Below are 26379 nucleotides of genomic sequence, written 5' to 3' on the forward strand. Positions count from 1 at the left end.
TAGCTTCACCGGTCTGTTGCCGGTGTCTTCTGCCGATTGTCCGAAGGCGGCGGCAAAATCCCCTCAAGCACGCTCCTCTCACCCCCCCTCCCCCCCCCACACACACAGACGCACACACGCCGTTGTGACAGCTGCTTGGTGTCGCTTCCTCCCGATTGTCTAAAGGAGACGGATAGATTTCCCCCTAGCCAGCCCCTCCCTCCCCCTTCTACACAAACGCACATGATGTCGCTTCTCCCTCTCTACAATAGAGCACGTGAACCGAGACATCCATTCCTTATCGGCCGGATCTGATAACGAGTTGGAAACTTGAAGCCACCGTCTCTTCGCGCGTCGGCGGTGAGTTCACTGTCGCCAGCGGCGCCTTCCGTCCTGCCAGCGCTGATTACGCGCGCTGCGCACCCTTCGCAACTCGCGGAGGTCAGCTGCCGCTGGTGCTCGATTTGGGCCGCTTGTTTTTCGGCAGCGACGGCTGCAGGCTTTGTTGCAGGCGACTTCAGTAAGCGAAGCGAGACGCGAACGGCTCTTCTGCATGATCACGGGCTCTGACGCCTAGAAGAAAGGGTCCGCCATGAAGACTGCGATGCAAGCCCTCGCGCTGTCGGCGGTCTTTCTGGCAACCTCCGTATCTGCGGCGCCTTCTTCGAGACAGAGGAATGCGAAATGTGGATACGAGGTGAGTGCGTGCGATTCGTTGTAGGTCTACAGAGCCAAACCGTTGTCAGGTCTCCGACTGTGCTGGCTGTAGAGCCCGTACAGAACAAAGAAAGAAAGGATGTCTTGAGCTGTGGGGTATAACGTCCGGTACGATGCCCAGGAGCATTCGTAGATTCTTTGGCGACCGGTTGTCGGGTGCGTTCCTTGCGCGCAATTAGAAATTGAATTGATTCGAAATAAATTGGAGCAGAGGACGAAACACACTGATGAAAATTTTGTCGTTGGGATCGGGTGCAGGTGCGTCATATTCTTGCACACATGTCCCAGCCTATAAAGTCCGGCACGCCAGTCATCTGTGGTTTCATGCACAGTTTATTTATCAAGTTTAAAAAGAAAGGTGCCTGGCACAACTTGAGCCTGGTAAATAATGCTGGCAACAAGGCCCGAATCGACTAAGATTTTCGTTCGTGGGTGCATGTCTCACATTGGCCAACCACGTATGTCAGGACTCGCAATTGGCTGGCAAGGACTCTTACGAACAGTTCATGGGCAAGAACGTTTTATAGTGAAGCTGTTTAGGGCAGTTTCGTAACGGTTCTTGTGTGGCGTCGTCGGGCGTGGGCATGAAATAACCATCACCTGAGAGCCAACAACGCATCTGCGTCGTATCTCGAAAGCGGTGGTATCGTTAATAATAGGATTTAGTTTATATTATGTTTTATATTGTAAAACATTGCATTTTATAAACCATTGATATGTTATGATGATACGGAACAGCCGCCACAGTGTGGCTGCACTGAGGAGGGGGAAGACGACGTGTGAGCCCCGTTTGAAACAGCGTCACCATTCTGACCTCCGTTAGCTACCCTGTAAAAGCTACACGTAACAATATCACATCACAGGCGGAAGCAATTGTGATTGGATGGGATCAAAAAAATATTGGGCAGAAACCGTTGCCGGTGTATGCCGGCGCAAGTGAATAGCTGAACGCTACACGAAAGTTAACCCTTTCATTGACGCAATGATGCGCTTGTTGGCGAATATTTGTTGATGTCAGGATACTGAGGTAGCGTTTCTTGGTAGATTGCGTAATTCCGTAGAGAACAGAGCCCGTTAGCCAGCATAGCTGTGGAGGTAGTATGGGTGGCTGTACAGATAAACCGATTCGTCGTATCGTGTTCTCTCCAGTAGCGTGAGCGCCGGTATGGAAGGCGACTGCTATCCCGCAGCCGCCACATAGGGGGAGGTCGGCAGAAGAAGACAAAGGCCTGTCCTTCGCCGAGCGCTCCACTACATAATTTTGTCCATCAGTCGTCCCGCAGCTTTCGTGTGACAGCATGTGCGTCTCAAAAAGCTATAATAGCTGGCGTTCAGGGATCAACACGGTCCTCAACCTTTATATATAGTCCCTTCCACACATAGCAATCAATGCTGCGGAAGCTACGCAAGAAGTTCGGCCGAGAAAAGTTACCACCCCGTACGTTCCGTTGATGATTCGCTGGGCGGTCCCACCATGCTTCGCTGCGAGCCAACAGCATTCGTTCGCGCGAGCATGCACGTGAGACTCCTCGCGAGGGGTTATAAATAAAAAATCCGAGAGGTGCGTATGTTTCTAAGGATCAAAACTTGTTTCGTTCAAAACTGCATGAACCTACATACAAAACAGTTTCACACAATTGTGTTAAAAAAACATCCATGGGCAAGTGCGAACCAACCCACCGCAAGAAGTCCCGCTATAGCCTCCGCAGCGTTCATTGCTTCGAGTATGTGTGGAACGGAGTATAGCTGCGTGAGAGCGTGCGGCCTTTGCATCAGCGGCGAAAGCCCGGCCGCCTGCGACCACGGACCACTAAAACGGGTGAAAAGAAGCTGAGAAGGCTATTCGCTTTAAGAGGCACCAACGCCGTCGCACCAAAGTCAGAACGCACAGTCAGGCGCCGGCGTTGGTGAAGCCGGCGCAGCGCGTACGAGCATGTGTCGGGTATGACGGAGAGACGCATACTATAAGCATCTGAAATTAGGCTCAGGTACAGCGAAGGAATAGCACCGGGCACAGTGAATCGTTTCCAAATTCTTGGGCAGATTTTGAGCACTGACACTGCTTTCCTCTTGATCTTTCTAAGAAAGCTTTGAGAAGTCGTTTGTGCAGCTCCGCGGTCGTTGGTGTGAGAGTCGCTAGGATGGACGTTCAGTCGCGTTCAGTATGAAATTAATACGGTAGCCACATTTACATCAGTGCGGCAGAATGCAACAGTAGCGCGCCATGAGTAATGCGATGCGCCAACGTCTAGATCTAGCGCATCACCTCTGGTGCAATGCTGGCGGTACGCGTCTTCCTAGCGCATTAGCCCCGTTTACATCGTAGGGATGCGCTGGAAAGTTGATGCGATGTGATGCTCCAGTTGTCGCTTTCATGTAAACGCGGCTTATGACTAGGATCCCGGGATTTCTTTGGAAAGCAAGCGAGGTGTTAAAGTCACGGTGTTAGTGCAGCTGACAATGAAAATTTGCTTGAGAAAGTGAATTCTCTTGCCACATTGATTGAGGTCCCAGCACTTAGTGAAACCGATGTCGCTGCCATTCACCGCCTTCCATGCAAAGCCGGCCGCATTCCTGGTATAATTGTGAGGTCTCTCAGGCAATGTGTTCAATACCAGTGGTTGGACAGCCGCTCAAAGCTGAGGGAAAAGAAATCCAAGGTGTTCTTTCAGGAAAACATGACCAGTTACAACCGGCAACTGCTTCGAGAGGCTAAAGACTGGGCGAAATTGAATGGTTACAAATTCGCGTGGCACAGGAATGGAAAGATCTTCCTGCGAAAGAACGAGGGCGACTCTGTGATCGTAGTGCGTCACAGATCAGACTTTCCTTCCTGAGCCTGCTCTCTTGTGAGCGTACTGAAGTTGATCATTCCCGCCTAAACATGGCTACTGATAGTCCCTTCTTTCCGCATGAGGTAGATAATCTTGTGTCAAATCAACATGCTGGTTCATTGAAGTGTCTTCACCTTAATGTTCGTTCGCTTTATAACAAAGAAACAGATATCGATGACTTTATCAATGGTTTTCATTTTTTGTTTGATGCTGTAATGCTCAGTGAAACTTGGTGCAGAGATGGTCGTGACGTGCCTAAGTTTAGACATTATCAATCGTTTTGTGTGAACCGAACGAACCGCCATGGCGGCGGTGTTTTGCTGTTGTTGAAAGAACATGTCAGTTGTGAATTGCTTCCCGACTTTTGTGTTTGTTGCGACGATTTTGAAATGGTAACAGTTCGTGCGAATGAGTACATATTTTCTGTGTGCTACAGGCCTCCAAATGGAAACGTTCTTCAGTTCCTTTCTTCTTATGAACAGCTGCTGTCTTTTACTGCAGAAAATAGCAATTACTTGGTGTCCGCTGGTGATTTCAATATCGGCATGCTGACCACTTCTGTACCACAAAAAACTATGTTAAATATTTCAGCTTCAAATGGTTATGAAAATTTAATCCCTACGCCAGCAAGGATTACATCCGAAAGTGAAACATTGTTGGACTTGCTCATTACAAATGCTGACACTGAAACTGCTACTGCCGGAGTGATGTCACACAACCTTAGTGATCACCTTCCAGTATTTCTTTTTCTAAGAAAACACAACTTTAAGAAGAAGAGGAAGCATGAGTATATCCTATGTCAAAGTATTACTCAAACACGTCTAGATAGCTTCAGAGACGAACTTCTACGGTGCGACCTTAAACAAATTTTAGAAATAGATAACGTCGAAATCGCGTATGGCAAGCTTATTGATGAAGTCTCTCGAATATATAAGAACCATTTTCCAGAAAAAAAGCTCAGGCTCGGTAAAAAATTACGGAAGCCGTGGGTAAGCCCCGAATTGCTAAAACGTATTAGTTATAAAAACGCGCTCTATCACAAGTTCGTCAAGACTAAGGATCCAAGTATATTAAAGGAATACAAGTCGTATAGAAACAAGCTAAATAAGGAACTAAAATCCCATAGGAAGTCCTATTTTTATGCAGAATTCGAGGGTTGTTTGAACAAACCTGATACCTTATGGAAAAAGTTAAATGATGTCTTGAATCGTCGAAAATCAGCTCCGCGAATACAAACCCTAATACTTGGTGGGAGCGAAGTATCGGGAAGTGCTCTTGCAAATGTTTTTAATGATTACCTTGTAAACTTTTCTGGTGGTAATGCGTCGTCTGACATTAGTGAATTTATGCCGAACAGAAATTCATCTTCACTCTTTCTTCATCCCTTTACTGAGCATGAGGTGACATCAGTTTTCCTTTCACTAAAAAATAGCTCAAGTTGCGATGCAGAAGGCATGCAGGTTCGCCCTATCAAGTATGTGCTTGATATCATTTCCCCGTACATTACCTATATTTTTAATTTGTCTTTGTCAAGCGCTATCTTTCCTAAACGGATGCAAATAGCCAAAGTGTTTGTATTGTTCAAGAAAGGTGACGTTAATGATACTAAAAATTATAGACCCATTTCTATATTACCTGTTTTTTCGAAGGGTCTAGAAAAACTAATACTAATGCAGGTTTCAAAGTTTTTTGACAAGCACAGCCTAATTTCTCCAGCCCAGTTTGGATTTAGAAAACGACGGTCTACAGAATTAGCACTACTCCATCAAAAAGAGTTTATTTTATCGCAATTTGAAATTAGGAACATTGTCCTTGGTATTTATATTGATTTCACTAAAGCATTTGATTGCATCCTTCACTCTGTTCTTCTTGATAAGCTTGAAACCTACGGTATTCGAGGGCACTGTGGAAGCCTTATAAAATCTTATCTTGATAATCGCTATCAATATGTTGAAATAAACAATAGCCGCTCAAATTTGAAGCATATCACCAGAGGCGTTCCTCAAGGTAGTATTCATGGCCCGTTCCTGTTTATCATATATATAAATGACTTAGTAAATATCTATAAAGATGCGAAATACGTAATGTACGCAGACGACGCCAGTATATTTTTTTTCGTCACCTGACTCTAGCAGCCTTGAGAATAAAGCTAACACTACTCTAAAAACTCTTCATGTATGGTCAAAACAAAACTGTCTACAAATCAATATAAACAAAACAAAAGCAATAATATTTAGGCCAAAATCTAAGCAAATAACCAGTTCCATCAACCTTGTTTATGACGATGTAAACCTAGAAATTGTAGATAGTTTTAAAATACTTGGCGTTATTTTCACACAAAATATGCTTTGGGACATGCACATAGAATCGGTATTGGGCAAACTATCTCGTGTAGTTGGGATGATGGTGCGGCTGAGACCTCTTTTACCTTACAGAATCAAGGTTCTTATTTATAACACCCTATTTTTTTCTACACTTTATTATTGTCTGCTGGTGTGGGGTACCACATCACATACGAATCTAGAAAAGATACATATACTTCAGAAAAAATTTTTGCGAATACTATTTAACCTACCTTACAATGCCCACACATCAGACTTATTTCAGATAGCAAATGTAATACCCGTTTTTAACCTTTATAATTACAAGTTAAGTCAAACTTTCAAACGGGAGGTAAAAGAGAACTTAAAGTTTCTTCACGAATTATCTAATCTCACCAGGAACACACATTCTTACATTACAAGGTGTACGGAACAGTGGAAGGTGGTCACTCCGCGTGCCAATTATTCTACACAAAAGATATCATACACACTACCAACACTTTTAAATTTGTTTCTGAAATCAGGTCTTAACATTTATATAACTGGTGTACGAGCTTTACGTGAACAATTTGTCATTCAATCTTTCTTAAATAATTGAAGAGCGTTTTTCAGATAAGTTGTGTTTTTTGCGTTTATATTTGTGCATATTTCACATGTAGTCAATTATTATGTATATATATGCCTCCTGTGCAATCGCTGTTTGCCTTGTAAAGGAGGCTGCGGGCTCTAGTCAAGTCGCTTGCCCAAAGCGACTTTTACCCGCAGTCTCCTCCATCACTGATGGAAATAAAGAAGTTATTATTATTATTATTATTATTATAAAATAAGGCTGCCTAATACCGCCGCAAATCAGACAGTTACTCCTCTAACTATATTCCGCTCCGCAAGGATACTGCCTGTGTGCACCTCGTACCTTTCGCGGTGCGGCAACTTGCGTGTGAGCTGTAGTATAGAAGAATGCACGAGACTGTTATCGGTAAGGTGCCGCTCATGACTTCAATGTACATGCATATGCGCTTCAACCTTTCTTTTTTTACAGTGAAGCTCTTATGGGCTAGTTAAGGAACGTGTCCGTGCGTTAACACAAAACCATCATGATCAGGATTGGCTCCGGCGTCGTGGTCTTCCAAACCAGGCTCGTTGGCACACCTCGGCGCTACTGCTTGAACACGCTGGTGCCACTGCCCCCGCATTCGTCGTCGCAATAATTGAAATAATTGTTTCATTATTCAAGTAATTAACTAATTATCTAATTAATTGGCATAAACAAATAATCTTTCGGCGAACCTGTTAAGGGCTAGTTCCCCCAGGATCGTGTCCGTGTGTAGACATGGGCCGATCCCGAAGATTGTGCTATGCCGGGCCGACCCGTGGTGGACGTGCAGTTCGCCATTTAGGGGCCTACATACACAGCTTCGCTGGTCATTCTTCTTCACAGAGTGTAAGGGCACTGACTTCTTTTTTTTTCACTGGTTTACCACGTTAGCATCTTTCCTAACCGAGCTCATGAAACATCGCCCTGCTAAAACCGGAGTTAGGTCACCTTGTCCCGACCTACGTTCCAGCCTCCGTATTTTGCACCTTGGGAGAGCTGCGCCCCCTCATCATTTGCGCCGTACGAAATATACGAGTAGAGTCCACTATACCACGGTATATTTTCTTTCTCAGAGCTGTCCACCGACCAGACCGGGTATGTTGAACGTCCACTTGCTAGCCCACACACACATGGATCTGGGATGGCTAAAGACGGTTGACCAGTATTTCTATGGAAGTGAGTGCACTTTTATCTTCGTTCTTGTTTAGTCCTGTTTGTTTTCGTTTTTTCGTTAAGCCAAGCATACTTTGTAACGTTTTAGGGTGAACAAGAACTCTCAAACTGCACGCAGACTGGTGCTGGTGTTGTACTTTTATTGTGTATATATATATGAACGAGAAGAAAGGGGGTTGCCGAGGGGCCCGATTTTTATTAGTCATATTATAAGAAGCCAACAAACACTATCACCAAGGACAGCATAGCGGAAATTACTTGTGCCTAATAAATTAAATAAGGAAACGATAAATGAATGAAAATTAAAGTGGATGAAAAAAAAAACAACTTGCCGCAGATGGGAACCGAACCCACAACCTTCGCATTTATCCTTCACCTATCTTTTTCTCCACTTTTATAGCGACCCTCCTCGACATGACCATGGCTGCTGCTGCTGTCTTGCCGAACAGGCACGTGCCTCACGCGTCATGTCGCGTGCGCACGAGACCACGTTCACACGAGGGCATGCGCAGTTTGCTATTAGGCCAAGGAGCAGGAATGAAACGTGGAAATTAAGGCAAACTTAGCCTTGCGCCTTCCTTCTCCCGTCATACATCTCAACATTCTTCCCCCGACAAACATCGCCTTCTTCTTTGTAACGTCACTGCGTCGAAGTCTCACAGGGTGCATTCTCATGAATTGCTGTTGGCATCCCAGCTTAGATGGTGATCGGTGCAGCGCATAAAGATAACTGTTGCATCACCTTAATGCTGTGACCGGTACGGCGCATAGGCATGACCTTACGCATTGCATAGGTGACACTAAAGACAGCTGTACGCGTCGCATTTAGTTTTATAGAAGTTAATTTTGTAGCATTTAATCATACGCTTCACGAAAGCATCCCTTCATATATATTCCAACATGGCCGTTGGATGCGCATAATTTTTTTTTAACGCTGTTGTTCTGTCTTCTTCTCTTTTTTCTCGCAGCCAAAAATGAATACGCCAACGTTGGCGTGCGTTATATCTTCGAGAGCGTGTTGGAGGAACTGGAGCAAGACCCCAGCAGGCGGTTCATCTTCGTGGAGACAGGCTTCTTCAACCTCTGGTGGAAGAGGCTGAACGAGACCAAGAAGGAGCGATTCAACGCGCTCGTGCAGTCCGGTAACGTTCCTGTGCATGGCGTATATGTCCCTCCCATCGCGTGTGGTAGAGTGGAGCGGACAACGTTTATTTGCAATAAAGCGAAATATATACCGGGCGCGGAGCTGCTGCCCCGGTGTTACTGCGCCAGGTAGTCCGGCACAGTTTTGACAGTGCTTTCGCTTTCTTTGACGATCTTGAAAGTTAAACCGTGTCCTCTTCACTCCTTATTCTGCTTTCTTGCGCCGTAATTGTTACTTCTTTAAAAAGACGATGAATCAGCGTAGCTTCCACGTGCCACGTGTGGTTTCGAATTTGCACAAACGTTGAAGAGAAAAGCTAGAATATAAGTCAAACGTCAGCCAACTAGCAAAGCTCTAGCAATCAAGATTGTTAAGATTGCAGTCAATGCGGTGACGCGGGCTAGCCTCACCGTATTAACTGCAATCTTAACACTCAGCTGGTGCATTTCACATGTTGTTTTAATATATAAGCGACGCAGCAAGTAAGACGTTTGTTTTCCGTTTTCCAGGTTAAACTAATCCAAATCAGCATCCGAGGACTCTTATTCAGGGGCGTTCTTACTTGGGCACGTTTTGCATCCGTAGCCTATTTGCATCCCTTATTTCCTTAGAAGTTGACCGCGAATATATTTATGCAGGGGCACCACGAAGTGGTCCTTTCTGACGAGCGGAAGGAGCTAGTCATATACTCCTTCACTTCGCCCCCCCCCCCCCCAACTTTCACTAAGGTCTTAATGAAACAGTAAAGTTTCCGACTTCATGAAGCCTCACGGCACGGTACCTAAATAGGGTTCCACTTTCCTTTCCCTCAGCTGATGTGCTGCTGTCGCTTCTCGTAGCACTTTTTAGTTCTGTTAAACAAAAAAAAAGAGTGGAACCTGAATTGAGCTTGACTGACTTGTGGTGACTGCTGCTTTTTACAGAGGGAAACAGGAGCGACTAACGACCACGACAAAACTATAATTGCTAGGATAAGAGATGAACGAAGGCGAGGAAAAGGCAGGAAGGTTAACGAAGGACGTGCCCTGTTGGCCACCCTATACTTCTGGAAGGGGAAAAGATAAATGAGACAAAACATATATAAGAAAAACAACGAAGAGGCAGATGTCAACAAACTCGCATAGGAAGGTTCTCTAACAGTAACAGGCGTTTGTACAGTCCAGTCGCCTTCAAGCAGCCCAATATGGCTTCGTGGCCTTGTGCATGCGAGGCCGCTTAGGCAGCGTACCAGGAATCTCTTTCTTAGAAAGCGGACTGTTGTCCAAGCGGCTTAAACCATAGCTCGTAGGGCCCATTGCTTACCGCCGAAGTTGGACCGTGGCGCAGAAGGTGCTCTACTGTCTCCTCACAGCCGCAATATATTGCACGTGGAAATGTTGGTCGAAATTGCTAGGCAACCTTGGTTTCACTCACGGGCTCGCAAAATGAGCATCAGTGTATAACAGAATGCGCCACAGAAAGACGAGTGCTCATAAATAAACCTCGGGCTCTGTATGCATCCATGGCCTGCTCAAAACGACTTTGTTCAACAGCCCTAATAACCAGACTTGCAAATGTTACAGAAAAGAAAGTAACCAATTACAATTATAATTGCTTCGTTCAAAATTGTAATCGATTACAGTGACCAATTACTGTCCAAGGAAAGTAATTGAGCTAGTGGTAAAAAGTCATCAATTATCTTGCGTTACTTGCCTGGCAAGCTTGATCGACATTGTATAAATGCTGTAAATAAAACCAGTCGAACTGGCTCTTTCAATGAGTCCTCTGCAGCTCTTACAGGCTATTTGTATTCCCCAATAATAAACTTTCAAAACTTTTCCCGGTCATCTTCTCTCGTTTTCTGCGAAAACAGCAGCAGCAACACTTGAAGCTCGCTCGATGTGTGCGCTGGAGGACGGGGATGCAAGGTACGAACGCATTGCGCGTAACATTGTGGTTACTCAACGCCACGATGCTCGCGGCTGAGTCCTACGTGAAGTGCAGTGCTTAGTTGTAGCTGGAGCCAGGGAAAGGCGCTGCCAGTCGGCACATTGCAAAATAGAAGAATTGCGCATAGCTGGTTTCCTGGCAAAATCGTCCTAAGTGGAAGTCGCTGTCGGCCCATAGAAGCACCCTTTCAGTTTCTCGGCCAACACCTAGGGGACGTGCTCTCGTCGCCCTCTTCACTCGTTGGCCATCTATACTTAAATGATAATTGTAACAGACGCCAGCAAACGTTAACGTTCCGCGAAAAGGTGGGTACATCAGCAATGTATGTTAAAATAAAGTTGGATGTTCATAATCAGCCTATTATATGTTCACTGCAGGACGAAAGCCCCTACCAGCGATGTCCAGTTACGTCTGTCTTGCGCTAGCATATTCGAAGTTATGGCTGGAAAGTTCATCACTCCTCCTAATTCATTGTCGTCCTCGGCTGCACTTCCGTTTCCACGGCACCCACTTTCTAATTCTATTTATTCTGTAAGCTGCATGTTATTCAGGCCTAAAATGCTGTTTGTGCGTTAGAATGTAAATACACAGGCGTATAATATTCACTTACCATACAGATAAAAAATACATATGTTTACAATGGTCAAAAGCATCTGTCAATGTTAGAGAACTCATAAGATTCACTAAGCGAAGAATTGAGCAGCAGCGCTCATCGCCTATCAAGGCCGGTTAAAAGTGCTTCCAAAATAGAAAGAAAAATTTATTATAAGAGAAACGCTCGGAGGTCGTAGGTGTCCAAATCTGCAAGCCTGCCGTGTTAAGGTGGTCGAGCCATTGCTGCAGAACGCTGGTGGGGAAACGAGGTGAACCATGTACATGTTTAATCCCTCTTCCTATTCCACATAATAGGCCTTCGAGCCATCTCTTAACAAAAGCATTTTTATCATCATCATCATCATCCCTGTGCCGAATGCCAATTGCAGACCACTGACACTCGACTAGTGGTCTGCAATTTAATTACACTAAGCGTTACCGTGTAGACAAAGTAATTGTTATCTTGCAAAATTATGAAACTCGTTACGTCAAGTATATGGTAATAACGTTGCATGACTTAAAAAAGAATACGTGATATAGTTTCCTGAAAGCGTGCCGTCTCATATAGTCTGCATCGTGCAGGTCGCTTGGAGTTCATCAGCGGTGGCTGGGTGATGAACGACGAGGCCGGCGTCTACTACACTAACACAATCGATCAAATGACCTACGGCTTGCGCAAGCTCAAGGACACTTTCGGCAAATGCGGCGTGCCTAGGATAGGATGGCAGATTGACCCGTTTGGTCACTCCAGGGAATACGCCTCCCTCTTGGCGCAGGTAAGAAAGACGTCGTGGTCAGTCAGCCTGGTCGAACAGGGCGCATTGGGATGGTCGTTTCAGAACGCTTTGGCAGCGCTGCAAAGTTAATGTAAAAAAGCAACTAATTAGGTTACTGCTAGCGTAAGCAGGCTCGGCTGACGATAAGGAAACCGGGTCATATCTTCCATACCTGGTCGTTCTCGTAATACAGATGCAAGGCTGTTTTTCAACACCTTCGCAGCTCGGCCAGAGTGTTCTCAGAGGACCTCCCGAATATGCCATTAGACTCCATCGAAAGTTTCCACCACCACATGGTTTAGTGTTATCGTAGACCTATCTTAAAGTCAAGCTTTCTTTGCCAACACGTGATGAACCCTGCGCACAGCGTACTCGACCCAGTGTGCTTGGTTCCTCGTAGATTTTATATGCACTTGTTGGGATGCTTTTCCAAGAGCTGACTACTGCGGACTATCAGCGCGACAAACTTTATGTCGAAAATGTTTTGTAAACGTGATACCAAGTCTCAAGCGGTAAACTAATGCTTCAAAAGATCTCCGAGTATGTAATGAGCGTGGTAATAAATAACAAGGTAACGTTTAATGTTAAATAATACTAAAGATCATGAATTTCAATCATACCATGTTTCTTTACAACTGTGTGCTGAAGTGTGTCTCAAGATATGGCGCAACTCTCTGCGTGATAGAACCCGTGATGTTACAATGTCCTTATGAGTTTGTCGTGCCGCCTCATCAGTTGCTACATTCCCTGGGATCTTACAGTGACCATGCATCCACTAAACAATATTATGTCAAGTTCTATACCTACGCTTGCAAGCTGTTTTGGTGCCTCATAAATGAAAGTCGAGTTCGGTGAACTGATGTTGACGATACTAAGAGATGATAATGCTTCCTGGGAATGGTACAGAATACCTATTTTCCCCTTTCTTTTGCTGTGTTTATGTGCCGTGGCACTTATAACTCGGCAAAAGTTTATGTTGTAGTTGGTGAGGTCACACGAGATAGTTTTTTGGTCCGTTCAAGGCTGCTTTCTGGAATGAGCAATGCTGAAGTAGAAGAACCGCCTTGACAAGAGCCATCTGCATACGCTTGGACGTGGCCTGAGAATCTGAAATATATCTGATATAATTCCAATTGTTCGGCTGCAAGCACGAAGATGTCTTTTTTCTTTCTAATTATTCCTTCAACGGAAAGCTCTATTTTCGTATCTGTAGGCCGCCATAACGCATCACGTATGTAATATGTTGCATGTAACCATTATGTGTGCATTTTTACTCGATATGCTCGTGCAGCTTCGGTCGTATATTTCAACGTGTATACTTGTTGTCTTCGTTGCAACGTACTAGTGCACCAGCCGCAGGCTGGTGTCGCACCAGCTTGTTTTTTCGGGCGAGCGCGCTTATAAGCGAAGCTTCAGCGGCGATGGAAAAACCAACCCCTTTACATGATTACTTGTTGGGCCGACTTTTCGGGGCTTCAATTGCGTCCCACGAATCTCCCTCCTACTCGTTTCTTTCCTCCGGGTGGGGACTTAGAAATAAAATAAGCGAGATGTATACAAGAATGCTCGGATGAAAAACAAGTGCAGCTTACCTGAGTAATTCAAGCAGGATATGCGTGACTATTTGTCACCGCCCCGTTTCAAAGGGGATGCCGATAAATCATCATCCTGCCAACGAAGAATCGTTTTGTTCTTTACTTGTGAACGCGATGATGATTTATCGGCATTCCCTTTGAAACGGGGCGGTGACAAATGGTCACCTATAGCCTGCTTGACTTATACTCAGGTATGCCATACTTGTTTTTCCTTCTAGCATGTTTGTATACATCTCGCTCATTTTATTTCTCTTCCCCAAAACTTGTCTATCTAACCTGTACCGCTACGTATGCCTGTACCGGATCCGGTCCTATCAATCTCTTCCGTGCTTTTTTTCCACCGATACTCTAAACGTCTCTTGCTTATCTGGATTGCTGACCGGTTGATTATTCCGTCCACGTTAAATTGACTACATAAACCTGATATGGCGCCATTTGACAGGACTGCTACAATGGTACATGCCAATTTTTTTCTGTGTTTTTTTTTCGCTTTTCCGTGGAGGCTGAACCTACACAGGCTGTATACGCACGCGCAATGCTGAAGGTGCCAGCTTGGCTTCCAGCGGCGGCAATTTGTACTTTCGTCTACTCTAATTCCCTGCCTCTACACTTACGAAATGAATCGACTAGCCTAAACCATTTTTTTTGTTTCTTTTTGTCTTTTCCCCAATGTTTCTGTATTTGAGTTAAACACATATGCTATAATGAATTTCACTTGTGCTTTTATTCACTTCATTGTAGGTTGTTCTCAGGGGGCTATAATTTGCAAGAATCGAAGCCCTCGTTTCGCCCTTTTTTTGCGCTTTCCTTTTACTGCACTTTCTGTCTTTACACAGAAGGTGGCTTCTTCAAGTTGACTTCGTTAAGACAGAAGAACTGGGAAAATGTTTCTTTTTTTTTTGCGGCTGTCAATATGCAACAACACGAACATTATTTACTCATTGCTCAGTGACGGTTCTCATTACTTAACAATATATAGCTTCTTTATTGATCTTCATTCTGCTGTTCCGCGCGGAACTACACCCTGTTGTTATAAGGGGCAACATGCAAGTTTCACTCGTGCGCTTTGCCCGACATGAACATGATTATTGTTTATCCGCGCGGCATGAACGCGAATATTTTGACTTTGCAACTCGGCGAGTAAAACAACTCTATTTAAGCACGTCAGTCTAAACTCTAGCTAACCTTCGCACTGTGGATATTTTTAAAGGAAATACCGAGTGATTAAAATAAGTTCTCACAATTGCGAAACCAATTAAGTGAATGTTTACATAAACGGACACCAATCGAAACTTCTCAAGAACAGTGCGCGTAACATTACGCTCCTGTCACTGCTACAGCAGGAAACGTAATGCACCTCGAGAGCTACATGCATGGCCAACGCCACGCTCTGCACCTGATCTACGAACCAGCACCAAGCTGAATGAATTCAAAACGAAGCCAGGGGTTAGACGCGAAGGATTAATGTCATTACGGAGTTTTGCTGGACTTCCCGAACGATGTGGTGTTGCAGACATTTCTATCAGCTTTTTGTTTTATTGTTTTTACTATTCTCTAAGGCATCCCTCCTCTATACAGCAATAATAATAATAATAATAGTAGCAGTAGTAGTAGTAATAATAATAATCATAATAAGCGAATGGCAGGATAACAAAGAAATCATCACCGGGAAGTGCCACCAACACAAATGAAGACAGCTCGCACTATAAATAGCGTGTCCCTCACTGAAGCTTTGTTCTATCAGGAAAGGGCGATCGACGGTGCGCCCCTGCGAATGTTTACTCGAATTGGCATAGCACAAAACTGTGCAAGGCTTACTGCGCATCACATTTCGCTAGCTATTGCGGGACAGCTACGCATTTCGGGCGACACCGTGCATTTCGTGGTGACTGCATTGTAGCGCCACTGAAAGAGACGCAAGACATACCGTATATATACACAACGGCGGTCTTGTTTTTCTTGTGTGTGTGTGTGTGTTTGTGTGTGGCGGTTTTGTTAGCACTACAATGCCTTCACCGAATATCAACCAACTAGGCAAAGAATAAATTATTTTGCAAATTTCTCTGCTTGTGTGAGCTGCGTTGGGACTCACTTAAAAAAAAACTATATAAATCCACCCAGCCATGAGCTACAGGTTCCTCTCGCTTTCTTTCTTTCTTTCTTTCTTTCTTTCTTTCTTTCTTTCTTTCTTTCTTTCTTTCTTTCTTTCTTTCTTTCTTTCCTTCTTTCTTTCTTTCTTTCTTTCTTTCTTGCTTTCTTTATTTATTTATTTATTTTTATTTATTTATTTATTCTATTATTTTGCAGATGGGAATGGATGGATACTTCTTCGGCCGGATCGACTACCAAGATTTCAGAGCACGCAAGAAGGACCACCGGCTGGAGTTTATTTGGAGCGCCAGTGATAACCTCGGTAAGTATACTTCGGTGTGCGTACGGCAGGGCATGCGAAATAAAATGAAACAAATTAGAAATGTGGCAGCGCAGACGAAGATGTACAAACGTAGATGTAGAATAGGAGACGCAAAGTTGCCGCGCGCGACAATGTTGCGTTTATTCACAGGCTTTTTTCCCTTCCAAAAAAAAAAAAAACTTTTTTATGAAGCACGTTTTGGGCAACGGAAAGCTGTATCAGGAGTTTTTTGATGTTGCTCTACAATGCTCTCATTGGCACTTTTCACCTAATTATAATATTAGAGAGGTCGATTAAAAACTTAAGGGTAATTATGTAATTAGGCGGAATGCAAAAGGAAAAAAAAAACTCTTAGTATCTCCAAGCGACGGCAAACAACATTACCTTTGTTCTATAACGGGGCATTTGCATATCTTCTAAATTTTGGTGTATGACAGGGACATCCTGTGCATGTCTTTAATTTACATTAATAATTTTCTGCTGTACATTTCTATCCATCGCACTGTGCGCTGTGCTCCGAATTTGCATACTTAAAGAGAAATTCCGTTGTGATTGTTCTGTACTTTGCACAGGAAAGGCAGCCAACATTTTTACCGGTGTCCTCCCAAACGTATACAGTCCTCCGAGTGGATTTTGCTTCGATATCTACTGTTCCGACGATCCCCTAGTGGTAAATATCTTTTTTTTTTGTGCGTGTGTGTGTTACAATTACAGGTTTAGCTTCTTTGTGTACATTGTAAACAATGTATAACTTTATGTACTATACTACGATTGATTATGCACTTAACCTTGTGAAGCGTATGGGCTCGCATATGTTTAAGTTGGTGCATAATGTTGAAACTGCCCTCCATCACTACATATAGTCATGCATGACCTTGGGAAGACGTCAGTAAATGAAATGAAAGAACTGCAAGATGTTTTATGGTGGCATCAGTAAAGGGGAAAACATGTGGGAAAAAACGTGTAATTGCAGAACTATCTTCCTAGCGATGTTTGTGATCTCGAGAGGCGTGATTTATTGGTCACGTTTCTCATTAACAATCACTACTTTTATTGTGACTCTTTTACAATTGGGCAAATTAAAAGGGTAGGCACAGAAAAACAAAATGGTATTTTTTTATTTTACTTTTTGCTGTAACGCCGCCTGCACTAGAATATCGATTTCAAGTGCAGAATGAATTTCAAACGACATCTTAATGAAAAACACTGACACTTTTGTACCTTTTGCCTTTTTTTCCTGGTTACCTGCATATTCTAACCTAGTCAGCGATTTATTCATTATTCTAAGCGAAGAAACTTTTTCGAACAATCGCCTTACAATACCTTGATGGACGCCAACCCTTAGCGTTCGTGTGACCTTGAGCAATCATCAACAATACGCGATGAAGTGCTAAAAATAGCCCCATACAAAGGCTTCAAACTGATCAGGCTGGAAATTAATGCGCAAGGAACACAGCCCTTGCATCTGCATGTTTTTTGACACAGCCCATGCGCAGTCGTGATAAGCAGCGTGAGCTGCATCTTGAGGGTGGCAGTGATTTGTTGTTCTGTTCAGTCTGACAGTTCGTTTTATATTCGCCTATTTTCTTCAGTGACAGGCGCACGTCGACGCGAGAGGCACGAACTTCAGAGCGCCGTGCTCCGTAACACGGAGGACGTAAATAAACTAGGAGAGGGCGTTGCGTCACGCAACCGGCCTCAACAAGCTGGCTCTCCGTGAGGCCCTTCCCTTCGCTCTTTCTCTCGTAAGGTCGGCCCGACGCGGGACGCCTGAGACTCGGCGTATTGGCCGTGAATATATGGCTCCCGGTAGTTTCTAATCCACGCAGCGCTTGCTAGACCTCTCTGCTATATTCTAGGCACTGTATCTCTGCCTTGACTCTGCCTGCAGCAAATAGTTTCACACAGTTATTACTAGAGGAAGCTCTCGCTACAGTGTCTACGGGACCTGCAATTGCGCGGGGCGGCTCAGGCAGCGTGGGAGTGGTGGGTAGCGCATAGATTGCCTAAACTTCGTTCCCCTGGCTTCAAGCGGATCCGCGACTTTGTAATCTGGTCACTTTCGAAGAGGTGCCATGTGATAAATAATGAAATAAACTTTAATTAAATGGTTCGACGTCAGGATTTAAACACGGGAGCTTGATATTGACACCATTACGCCACAGACGCATGCATCGACAAGTGGCATAGAACGCCATTATGAATTTCTCGCGGATAAGCCAGCGCGAGTTGAGACGCCCGGCGCGTTTCAGTTTTGCCACCACGACAGGCTGAACCGCTGCAATTATTAGCGATTACTTCACCGGCTGGATCCATCCTTAAAGCTGCAAGTGCCATCAAAAATTTCCCGCTCTGAGGCGACAGTATTGTGCCGCCTCTGACTCGGGCTGGCATTTATGGACTACTCGTTCCGCATCGGAATGGGCCGGATACGCCCATGTGCGGCTCTGGCGGAACCACAGAAACGATTGAACACATCCTATGTATCTGTCCCCAATACGACGTCGAGCGCGAAGTTCTCCGGACAACACTGAACCAGCTGGACTCTAGACCATATTCCGTAACGATCTTTGGACCCTGGCCGTACGCGTAGATGGCACAATATCTCAAGTCGACAGGTCTTGGGAACCGTGAGTGCACTCGCTGCGAACCCTCAACTGGGCGCAAAACTCTGCTCTCTCTCTCTCTCTCCCTATCTCTCTCTCTTCATCCCCATGCCCCTTACCCTCAGTGCAGGGTAGCAAACCGGACGTGCGTTTGGTTAACCTCCCTGCCCTTCCTGTCTTCTATTTCTCTCTTTCTCTCTTTCGCTATCTCTCTATAGCGATCACGCGTGTTCATAGAGTCTTCTGCATTTATGCAAGTTTACATTGCTTGAAATTTAGGACAATGAAGGCCGATAAAGGGTATAATACAAAAAGCCACAAGAAAGTCTCAATCCATAAGCACGAAGATCAGACGAATTCGTGTACTGCCCATCATTTCCATGGTGGCTGACCAATTGCAGCGTCAGAGTTCCCTCCAGTAATTATTGCAGGGAACTTTATGAGCTCCAGAGCGGGAGCACTAAAACCTGCCGCGCACTCTGATGCGACGATAACGAGCTGGGCCAGCACGTTCGACGTCAATCGTGTGGCGCCATGTTCTCTCCAAGTCTTTTGCTTCTTCCATGACCGGGACACTTTAACTATTCCACTGCTATACGTTTCCGCGCTTCGTCGATGGTCCGAGAGATGCTGCGTCCACGTTGTCACCGGAATCGGCGAGCCGTGTACGGTTGCTGATTAGGAAGGAATGTAATCAAGCGAAAGGAATGTTTACACAACACTGACTCACTTTACTTGACCAGCTTCTGCCCCTAAAGCTACCTATAGGTTGGCGACCGTCGGATGGAAGGACACTGCTCGAGTACGTCTACATGTGTTCTAAGCGACACCTTGCTTCGCCTCTACCGCGGGATTTCGTGCTCGCTCGTCTTCTAACCGCACCCGCAAAATTCTCATTCGATGAATGTAGACCTAGGGGGCGACGCAGTCGGAACAGGGTGTCAGAGAGCGCATAGGAGTTGGAGCAGGAAAGCGTTTAAAATGAAGCTTTAAAGAAAGTAATTCCCCGGATTTCCATGCAAAAACCACGATCTGATTATAAGGGGCGCCTTAGTCGGGACTCCCGAAATATTTCGATCACCTGTACTTCTTTGACGTGCAACTAAACATGAGTATAAACCGGCGCTCTTGCATTTCGCCCCATCTAAATGCAGCCGTGGCGGCTGGTATCGAACCCTTCGGGCACAGCAGCGCAACACCACATCCACTAGGCTATACCGCAGCGGGTGCAAAAACGAAGGTATCTTTGCCAAACTACATAAATTATGCGATGAAAGAAAAACGGGAACAGTACCTACGGTGCACTTGAAGATAAATGTACGCGTATCAGAAGGGTTTGGGTGCGAGCCTAGTTGGTACGGATCATTTATATTTAAAACAGCGCCAAAAAACACGAATAAGGGAGGACACAGGGCGAGCGCTGACTGCCAACGCCACCTATATTGAGGCCTGCGCAAATATATACAATTTGCAGCGGGCTTTGCGAGAACTTCGTCGACTTCGTCACAAACGTGCGTCTGGCTTTTATGGTGCATAGCATATGTGGTTGCACAGCACGCGACTACATGCGCGCCCTTTCCGTCCGCGACCTGGGCCGATGCTGAAAGCTATAATGCAATGGGAACGCTGTGCCAACTCGACGACGCGCAGCCGCGCTACGCTACTCGGCAAGAGGCACTAACAACAGCGACTGGGTGAATCCCGAGATTAAAACGTCGCATTAAATGTAAAACAACGCGTGCGTGGCAGTATGATCTGCGAGTTGCGGGCGGGTATTGTGATGTGGCAGTTAACGAGTAAAAAGTTGTTGGCACGTCCATGCAAACGGAAATTGCCTAATATTCTTGTTGTGTTCCCTCTCGCAGGATGACCCTGACAGTGATGAGTACAACGTTCAAAGTAGGGTGAACGACTTCCTCAAGTACACAAGGGAAACGGTATGTACACTCCGCTGTGAAAGCTCCGGTGTTCTTGATGGCAATCGTTTAGTGTAGGCTGTCACCTATCTTCGTGCATGTGAATAGGCACCTTGTACTCGGGAGCCAGAGGGCACTGCGACGCTTGCACTTATAACGACAGCGTTGTCCAAAATGGTTCTAAGGATCGGAAGAAAATGGGACAAGCCAAGCTTCATCGCTCGTCTAAGTGTTATACAACGAGCCTTGCCTGGTTCAACGTCATGAACTTTCGCGCTTCTGATTTTGATCACAAACGTATACCAATTATGTGCAGGACAAGCGTACTTCAATATTACCTTCGTATCGCGGAAAATCTTTGCTCGTGGTAATAGCGAGCGGAGATGTCACAGCGACTGTTTTGATCCGTTGCTTGCCAGGCTGTGTGCTACGGATCGGCTGTCAAATGTCGAAAGCTTCAGCGCAAGGTGCCTATATGCCACAGTTCAGTGTTTCTGAAACCGAAATTCGCGGGCCCGCACAACTCTTCGAGAAATGTATTGTGAGTCCGTATTGCCTCTCCAGAGTTAAACATTTTGCCAGAATTATTTGTCTTACAAATAAGTAATTTCCGATGGTCTATTTGTCTGCTGATTCGTTGACGTACAAACGCAACATAAGGACTATGAGAAAAAGCCGTAGTGGAGGGTTCCGGATCAGTTTAGAGCATCTGGATTTTTCGAACCGGACCCCAGCCTCTGATATGCCCACTTTTCCGCATTCTTGACTCAATGAAATACGGGTGCTGTGGCCGGGAGTCGGACTCACAACCGCGTGCTCAGCAGCGCAACACTGTTGCCACTGAGCGACTGCAACTGGTCTGCGTCGCCCAGATCTGTCTTTGTTGCGCAGCTTTATCGATGCTGAACAAGACCGGCTGGATGTAAACGCTTCATTAGGGCTTCATTATCACTTAATGTGTTTTAGCTCATTTGCGGTATGTTCTGAACAGAACATTTTTACCTTCATTGAAGAAGGCTAGAAAGGCGAGCGGCTTGGAGAGAAAGCAGACATGGTCGCCGCCGAGTTCAGCAAAGTTGACTGGACAATAAGAAACAGAGTTGACGTTGATGTTATCTGGCGCCTTCAGGCCGTTTTCTCCGCATTTACGGAATGCTATGAGGAGCGTCAGAAGGGCAGAAATACAATCCCCAGAGCTGCAAAGCATCCGACTTTGCGATCGTTCTGACCACTATACGTCTCTGTCCCTGTGTATACGTTTTCACCAAAAAGTATAAAGAAAGAAGAAAAATGAACAGTGCACGCGATGAGGCTCTAGGTTAGAGACGCGGAACTGTTCAAGAGGTCCTTGGCAGCTAAACGGTTAAGGACAGTGCTGCTCTCTCAGCTTCTTGCTGTGTTCCGTTTACTGACGCATGTGTACCCATGCAGGAGTGTGGGCCAAACAGTGTGCGAGGGCCGGTCACACACAGAATCTATTTATTATTTAACCGAGCTGTTTTAATATAGCTGCTTAAATCGTGCACAAAGCTTTAAAATAATGTCGTGCACACTGCGCCGTGTGGGTCTATATCGCATTTTTATGCAGTGGAATTTTTTTCTCGTCTCTTTTAATACCTAATATTGCAGGCAAGCTTCTACAAGGCAAACAATATCCCTGTTACTATGGGCAATGACTTCAACTACCAGAGTGCCGGTCATTGGTTTACCAACTTGGACAAGCTCATCCATCACACAAACCTCAGGGTAAGCAGCGTTTTTGCGAAAAACATGAACACACCTTCGCTGTACTCACACGCTTTATCTTATAAAATAACTGCCACGATGCAGGCTATCGATGCAGCCTGCATCGCCGAGGCAATTAGTCACGCAGCCAAACTGCCGCTCCTGCGTTAACAGTGGCAGAATGCGTTATGCGTGTAGTACCAAGATTATGCGAAGAACAAGTGACAAAGGAGAGGCTTAGGAGAGGGGTTATCGGCGCCTGCTGTAGTCAGGAGACTGACACAGCTTGCGACATGTCCAATCTTGAAGTATGCTACGAAATACACTGGCATTCCACTTGAAAGTCTTTCCAAAAGTGACCCTATGTAGCGGTCCGGGATAATCTTAACTTGACGATTAATGTACCTGCGAGTAAATTTTGAAAATGGATACCTCGAAAGCTGTAACGCTCTGAACAACCTAATTGTGTTTTAGATCTCATGCGATTTTTAGGAACTATCTTCGAACTCAAAAACAAAAAAGAAAAAATACACAAGAAGAAGAGATTTAAAAAAAAAACCGGTATAATACTGGAGGCGTAGGGTGGGCGGCAAGCGAGGGCCTCGCATTATAAAGCTGCTTTAAGGCGGTTGCACGTTTAATTCGCACCGTCAGTCGCGAGCAACTCACGCTTGAAGACTGCAATGTAATCCTTCGGACCCTTGTCGATTTCATATTAAGTGAGATCATAGAGGAGTACATCTCAAAGTACCAACCTACGTTTCAAACCCACTTTCCTTCTCCAATTTCCATTTGTAAGATCTTGATGAGGGCTAGTTGGCTCATATATAGAAGTGAGGTGTAACAGCGCGAATAAAACAAAGGCACGAGGAAACAAATACCACAGACAGCGCTTTTCTGTGGTATTTGTTTCCTCGTGTCCTTGTTTTATTCACCGCTGTTCAACCTCAGTTCTCGACATCCAGTTTCCTCCGCCTCCAGATTCTATAGAGACAAGAGGATGACATCCCATGCCAACACGAAATGTTCAGCTCTGTAATTCCCAACTTGTCATTTATGTTGTTTTCAAGTTTCATACCCCACATTCTGACTCAAGCACGGGAAACTTAACTCAGAGCCTACAGGAAGCGTTTCTGGTACACTGGAGCGAATTATAAGTTACTGGTTGTTTCAAAAAAAAACAACATGCAAATACTTATAATTAATTCCTTTACTAATAAGTTTTTGCTCAAATTACATTTTAACAAAATAAAGGTCAACCGGATATTTTTAATTTTAATAGATATGGAACTTTGCGTGGGCATTAGAGCGTTAATAAAAGCATGTTCCCTCTCTCTCTATCTCCTCTCTCTCTCTCTCTCTCTTTCTCTCTCTCTCTCTCTGCCTCTCACGTTTCAGTCAGCAGACACGAAGGTGCACCTGCTGTACTCGACACCTTCGTGCTACCTGAAGGCTCTGCACGAGTCAGGCGTCGGCTGGCCCACCGAGACGCAAGACTTCTTTCCGTACGCCAGCGATCCCCACGCCTACTGGACCGGATACTTCACCAGCCGGCCGGCCTTCAAGTTCCTTGACCGATACACTAACAACCAGCTACAGGTGCGCGCAAGCTTGACTGAGTCAGACCGGGGCCTCCGAGATCGCAACGACGCGCGCCGCAGCTAGCAAGCTCAGAGGCCGTAGTCCGAGCATATAGTTTTTGACAAATATATTTAGGGAGAACTTCGGCGCTATTGTCTATAGGAGTTTCAAGCGTGGGAATTCAGTCAGCATGCGGTGAATGAGGACTAGTACATGGATTAGCCTAAACTTCGTCCTTCTGGTTTCAAAGAGTTTTGGTCCTTCTGGTTTCAAAGAGCAAATTGATCGCGAATTGTAAACAGTTGCGAATTTGTAAACTTCGTGCTTCTCTTAGTTTCAGACTTGCCGATTTTTAGCAATAATATTCAAAATTATCCGAGGCGGTAAATCGAAATTTTGCTTTCTTAAGTTTGAATTTCTCTCTCAAATACAACAGACTTCATTTAAATTGGCCAAGCGGCTGTCTGATAAAAACATTTCTGCGTTCTACGTGTGGAAACCGGAGTCGGGCCCGAGTTAAAGCCTCTTAAGTTGAAATGACATGATGTCTGTGACAGAGGCAGTGTCAAGCAGTTGCGTATGAACGTCTTCCAAGTAATAGACAGATGTAGCAAAAGTATAGCGGTCGACTATAGGCGAGCATTTTGCAGCCGCATTGTGTACAAATACGTTTATGGTAAACGCAGTCAGCTGAGAGGGAGTACAGAATACCGAGCGTCGCCAATAACTGTACACCTGTGACTGCCTGAGTGTTTGAGGCATCGTTCTTTTCTTTATTTATTGTCATCTGGTGGCCTGCGCAATGCCATGGTGATAAACAGCTTATATATAACAGATGCAAATTACGACAACCATAACGATTCTCATCCTCACCCTCCTCTTCTTCAATTAAATAATAATTTTTAATTCTCTAAGAAACACAACCTTCGACTGATCCGTTCTTCCCTAGAATCCAGCCTCAAACACTAACAAGAGCCGTAACTCAATTCTAAAATAAATAAATAAAAAAGTGTTACGCCAAAATCTAGTCATTGGTGCTGCTCAATAGTGCGTAATTGTAATTTGTTTGCAACGAAGCGATTGCACTAACGAAAGGTTATTTCAGGCAGCCAAGCAACTCGGGGTTCTGGCTGGCCCCAGGGAAGTCACGGAGGCCTCTCTTGACGTATTACGTGAGTACTTTTGGCGGCTCACGTGTATTGTTCGGCGATACGTTCGCTCATGCTGCTAACACTAAAAGCGCACATTCTAATGAGAAAGTGGTGAAAGTATAGTTTGCGTTGCATGAAGCACTTGCGCAAAAATAGAAGTAACTGATAAGGAGCTTCCCATGTCTGAGGCGGCACGTTTCTGTTCACTTCAATGCTTCCCTTCGTAATGGCTCATCGGCCCTCGATTAAGGATATAAACGAATCAATATTCACTAAGCAGACACATGATTCTGAAAAAAAAAACGGACATGTAACGTGTGGGCAGAGCCTTACTACCAGTCGGCTCAGACCAAGCGGCCACGTGCAAAGCCGTTACTGTGCGACGAGTACCAGCGATCGTGATTTTCGGATGGCTCTGCACGTGAGAATACAGTGCCTTCACTTTCCGCTCTTTCACACGCTACACCGGAGCAAAGCAAAATTCCACTTAAATTACACAGGAAAGAAGCAGCGTAAAGCATCGACTGCGTGTTTTAAAGCGAAGTTTTATTTACGAGCACTGCCGGACTTCGCTTACCATGGCTTGCCGAATAGCCTCGTGCACCCCCCCCCCCCTCTTCCTTTCAGCACTAATATAACAAATCAGCTTTTATGTAGTCCCACTTGTTCTGCCTCTACAGACGTGCTGGTGGCCATCTCTGTTCCCCACTGAATCACTCAACGAAACAGCCGGTGGTGCATAAATATTCTCAAGGCACCTAATGTACACCTTCGAGCGCATGATTCCTTTAATAAAAGGCATATTTACCTCGGCAGCTTTTATATTTAGAGGTGTTAGAACAGTGAAATTTCCGTATCAATTCGAATACCTTTTATGACCTCGGAATATCGAATTGGATGTCGAATATTTTCTCATCTCTTACTAGAGCGAAATTCAGGTTTTGAGTAGAATGCGTTTGGCGAGAAACTGAGGCGTGTTTACGTTATTTTATGCACGCGATTCGTATCTAAACTGGGCGACCAGTCTACTGAGCAGCTTCTAAATGAAAAAGAACTGCTTTCAGTCACCTGATCGGCCATGACTATCCCAGCAATAAAGCGAGGAAACTGCATGTCACCAGACGAACGCAGAGTGACGTGTTCGCCGAAGGATAGGAGTGTGCACAGTATACACAGCACTGGTACGATGTTCTCGAGGTAAGAGGGATCTAATGATGAGTCTGGTGAAATAACTAACCACTTTGCCTATATCGAGACCTCATATTCATACATAGGCACCCTGAAAGCGAGGTATTCTTCTGGATGGCGTCGAATACATATTAGGTAGAAG

The 26379-nt window shown here is 45.0% G+C and overlaps 1 protein-coding gene across 1 annotated transcript in view; it reads left to right on the forward strand.

Annotated features, from left to right (window-relative positions):
• The first annotated feature begins 334 nt into the window (after window positions 1–334).
• The window catches only part of LOC135903230 (lysosomal alpha-mannosidase-like), a 61932-nt gene continuing 35887 nt past the window's right edge, over window positions 335–26379 (forward strand). Inside the window, exons 1-10 of the mRNA XM_065433641.2 lie at window positions 335–676; window positions 7520–7622; window positions 8588–8761; window positions 11869–12062; window positions 15965–16070; window positions 16643–16740; window positions 20542–20613; window positions 22222–22338; window positions 23716–23916; window positions 25004–25070. Of these exons, the coding sequence (XP_065289713.1) occupies window positions 572–676; window positions 7520–7622; window positions 8588–8761; window positions 11869–12062; window positions 15965–16070; window positions 16643–16740; window positions 20542–20613; window positions 22222–22338; window positions 23716–23916; window positions 25004–25070 (1237 nt within the window). The 5' untranslated portion in view covers window positions 335–571. The remainder of the gene's footprint in view (window positions 677–7519; window positions 7623–8587; window positions 8762–11868; window positions 12063–15964; window positions 16071–16642; window positions 16741–20541; window positions 20614–22221; window positions 22339–23715; window positions 23917–25003; window positions 25071–26379) is intronic.

This window comes from Dermacentor albipictus, chromosome 2, assembly GCF_038994185.2.
Source record: "Dermacentor albipictus isolate Rhodes 1998 colony chromosome 2, USDA_Dalb.pri_finalv2, whole genome shotgun sequence".
NCBI lineage: Eukaryota > Metazoa > Arthropoda > Arachnida > Ixodida > Ixodidae > Dermacentor > Dermacentor albipictus.